A 3,825-nucleotide genomic window follows, 5' to 3' on the forward strand; every position below is an offset into this window, starting at 1 on the left:
AAAAATTTTTTTGAATTGAGAATGAACTTTAATATTTATAAAGTAGTATTTATCAAAAACAAATAAATCTATATAGCATGATGGACTAAACATTATGGGCATATGAATAGATGTCATCCTTACTATTGATTTACATTATTTTATGAAACAAGAGAGATAAGATGAGCATAGAAAATTCAATTATAAATTTATATTTATAAAAATTATCAAGGTATCCTAGCAAATGAATAATAATTCTTGAAACTAGAATAAAATAACTCATATCAATTCAAACTAAGTATTTGTGGATAACTTTTCTCTAATAAATTATCCTCACATTACTTATGAAACATGAATTTTTTTCTTTGAAGTATTTTCTTCAAGGCAACATTGACATCCTTATTCCTCAGGCTGTAGATCAATGGGTTCAGCATGGGAACAACAGTAGTATAAAACACAGATGACACTTTCCCTTGGTCCATGGAATTCACTGATGATGGCTGTAAGTACATGAATGCAGCAGAACCAAAGAAGACAGCAACAGCAGAGATGTGGGAACTGCAGGTGCTGAAGGCTTTGGACCTGCCTTCTTTGGATTTAATCCTGAGGATGTTGGCAATAATGGAGATGTAGGAAGTAATAATTGTGAAAATTGGGACACAAATGTTAAATGTACCAAAAATTAGAATCAACAGTTCAATGATAAAAGTATTAGAGCATGCAAGCTTCAAGAGGGGAAGAAGATCACAAAAATAGTGATTGATCATATCTGTTTTGCAGAACCTAATCCTTATCAGAAAGCCTGTGAGAACTGATGCAGTGAGCACACCAAAAATATACACTCCTGAAATCAGGGAACTGTAGATCTTATAGGACATGGTTACACTGTAAAGCAAGGGGCTGCAAATGGCCACATAGCGGTCATATGCCATTGCAGCTAATGTATAACACTCTGCGAAGCCAAAAATCATAAAGAAATAGAGCTGAGTCAAGCATCCATGGTAGGAGATGAGGTTTTTCTCTTCCACAAAGCTCACCAGCATTTTAGGAGTAACAACAGTGGACTGACAGAAGTCAATGAAGGACAGGCTGCTGAGGAAATAGTACATGGGGTTGTGCAGGTGGGAACTGAGCACAATTAGTGTAATCATGCCCAGATTCCCTGCTACAGTGACCACATAAATTCCCGTGAAGAGGAGGAAGAGGGGCATCTGAAATTCTGGTTTCTCTGAGAGCCCAACCAAGAAGAACTCAGTCACTGTGCAATGATTTCCTACTGCCATGTTCTTCATTCAGATGCTGAAGGAGTAAAAGAATTACTTGAGCCAGGTGTTGGTATTTCAGGTTATTAATCCCAGCACTAGGGAGGCAGAAGCAGGCAAACATCTGTGAGTTCAAGGCAAGTCTGTTCAACAGAGCTAGTTGTTGGAGAGGCAAGGCATCACAAAGTAATAATGTTCCAAATTATACATACATACACATATATTTGTGTGTGTTCGCATGTGCATACATACATACAAATATGTGTGTATAGAGAGAGTAAAGTTGTCAGAGAGACATCAGTGTGCTTTTCCATGTACATAATGTCCACATATCAATTATTTCTGCCTTAAAATACATTTGCTCTCTATATAATTACATTAATGGATGATTTAGATATTTATCATTTATTATTAATTTTCATATTATCCTTTAAAAATTAAGAATAGCTTTCATATAAAGTATTATCACAACATTTAAACCTTGATAATTTTTCTTATTTCAAATCAATTCCATAAACTGAGGATTAGAGAGTGTATCAGTGAGGAAAACTGACAGAAACTCTTGAGGAATCAAATTTCCCTAAACAGTGAATTATTACCCAAAATCTAACTTTATAAGAGGATTTATGGAGCTCCTTTTTCAAAAATCTCCATTGTTTTCTAATTATTAAGATACATTAGGTATTTAAATTGCCAAATGTGAAAAGGAATTGACATCTACAGAAACTGGTACATGAGGTACTAGATGCACGGTGCTCCTTGGACTATGTACTAGATGCACGGTGCTCCTAGGATTATGTACTAGATGCTTGGTGCTCCATCAGGAAGTGGTTTCTGTTTGTGACCCAGTTCTTGAGAGTGAGTCAGTCAGCAGTGGTTAAATAGTGAGGTCATAAAGACAAAGTGTCCATACTCACTCCCAGTCACTTAATGACATTCTTGGCTAGCACAATGTATTTTTTATTACTTTACATGTAAACAAATAGGTATTACTGTCATCACTAAAAAATCCATAGTATGAGTCTGTGCTGTTTTATAATATTGACAATTTTTCCAAATGCAAAAGCTACATTTGTACACATTAAAATTAGAGAAAGTCTCGCCTCAGTTTTTAGTTTTTCGTTTATTTCTTGTGAACTGTGAAAGTCTGCAATGTAGAAAGATATGTTGAAAAAGAACTCACCATAGAAATAATTTTAAGGTTTAATATGATAATGAATTCAAATCTCAAAGATACGTGGAGAGGTTTGTAACCAAATTAGTGGATTTCGCATATGAAGTAAAAGCATTTAAGACACCAAAAGGGTAATTAAAGCAAATCTTGTCTACTTTGGGACATTTCAGAATTCACAGGAAAATCAATATAGCCTGATGTTAAAAGTATGCATCAGAAAAGGTCCCAAATAATATAATCTGACAACTCTGATTGTAACTAATGATCAGTACAAAACTTTGTTCTTGAATCTCTGTCTATTTAACATACACATACACTATTGGCAATTACTTGCTTACCTTTTTTAGATGTTATACTTAATGTTATTATTGTGTTCGTCTGTGCGATATGTGTGTTCACTTAAGTATTCCTTCACAGACATGTGAATGCCAAAGAAGAATTTTGGAGAACTGGTTTTCTCCTTTCACCATGGAAATTCTGAGAATAAAGTTTGAGTCATCAGGATGATGTTGCAGGTAAATTGACCCTTTAAGTTATCTTGTATGTCTAGCAAGTGTATGTAGTAGCTTTTAAATTAGATGTGAAACACATATGAAGATAAAGCATATAATCATTTATTTTTCCAATGTTGTCATCTATTAAACTTATGAAAGATGATATAAGGATTAACGAAAATGTACCAATGAAAAATGCAGACATGTTAATGAGCCAAAGCAAAACTTACTGCCTCTTTTATTTATACTGTTAGCCTCATTCCTAAGAGAAAACAGAATCTCTTCAGAACAGCTCCAATTTAATATCTAGCTCATCTCCACATCTTTAAATAATTTGTTCCTATTGCATTTCTAGAATTTCTGATTAGGGATATTATACAACACATTATCTACTAAGTTGAATTAATAAAATAGTAGAAATCAAGATTAATAGTGTTTTATGAAGTATTACACATTTTTCTTTTGTAGCTAAACTTGAATGAATTATTACCCATTTTGTGGTAAGGTATGCATCTTGACCCAGCATGTCTTCAAAGTTACTACAAAGACACACACAAAAGCAACAAGAAAAAAGAGAGGATAAATGTATCCATAAACCAAGAAAATTTCTAAAAATTTAAAGACTTAACTGTGAATATATAAATTATGAGTTAAAAAATTTATTCATGTCCAAAATAAAGGATTTGATGCAATCCACATGAAAACATCAAGACATGAATTCATACTAGGTCAGAGAAGTCCACATATTCCTGGATGGTGCATAAGGAAATGGACATCTGAGATATCATTTATAATATCTCATTTATAATAAGCTGTGGCTGGACTGTGATAATAATCCAAATAATATAATCAATATACATTGCAGTTCAAAGATATGCAATCAGAACACCAGGAGTGATTTAGCACATGCTGAGGT

At 33.4% G+C, this 3,825-nt stretch overlaps 1 protein-coding gene across 1 annotated transcript; it reads right to left on the minus strand.

Moving 5' to 3' along the window:
• Positions 1-321: 321 nt before the first annotated feature.
• Positions 322-1,262, minus strand: LOC101985299 (olfactory receptor 1537-like). Its single transcript, XM_026779085.1, is given in 2 exon segments — positions 322-380; positions 383-1,262. Coding segments are annotated over 2 exon segments (939 nt in total).
• Between the last annotated feature and the right edge of the window lie 2,563 nt (positions 1,263-3,825).

Source organism: Microtus ochrogaster, chromosome 5 (genome assembly GCF_000317375.1).
Source record: "Microtus ochrogaster isolate Prairie Vole_2 chromosome 5, MicOch1.0, whole genome shotgun sequence".
Lineage (NCBI taxonomy): Eukaryota > Metazoa > Chordata > Mammalia > Rodentia > Cricetidae > Microtus > Microtus ochrogaster.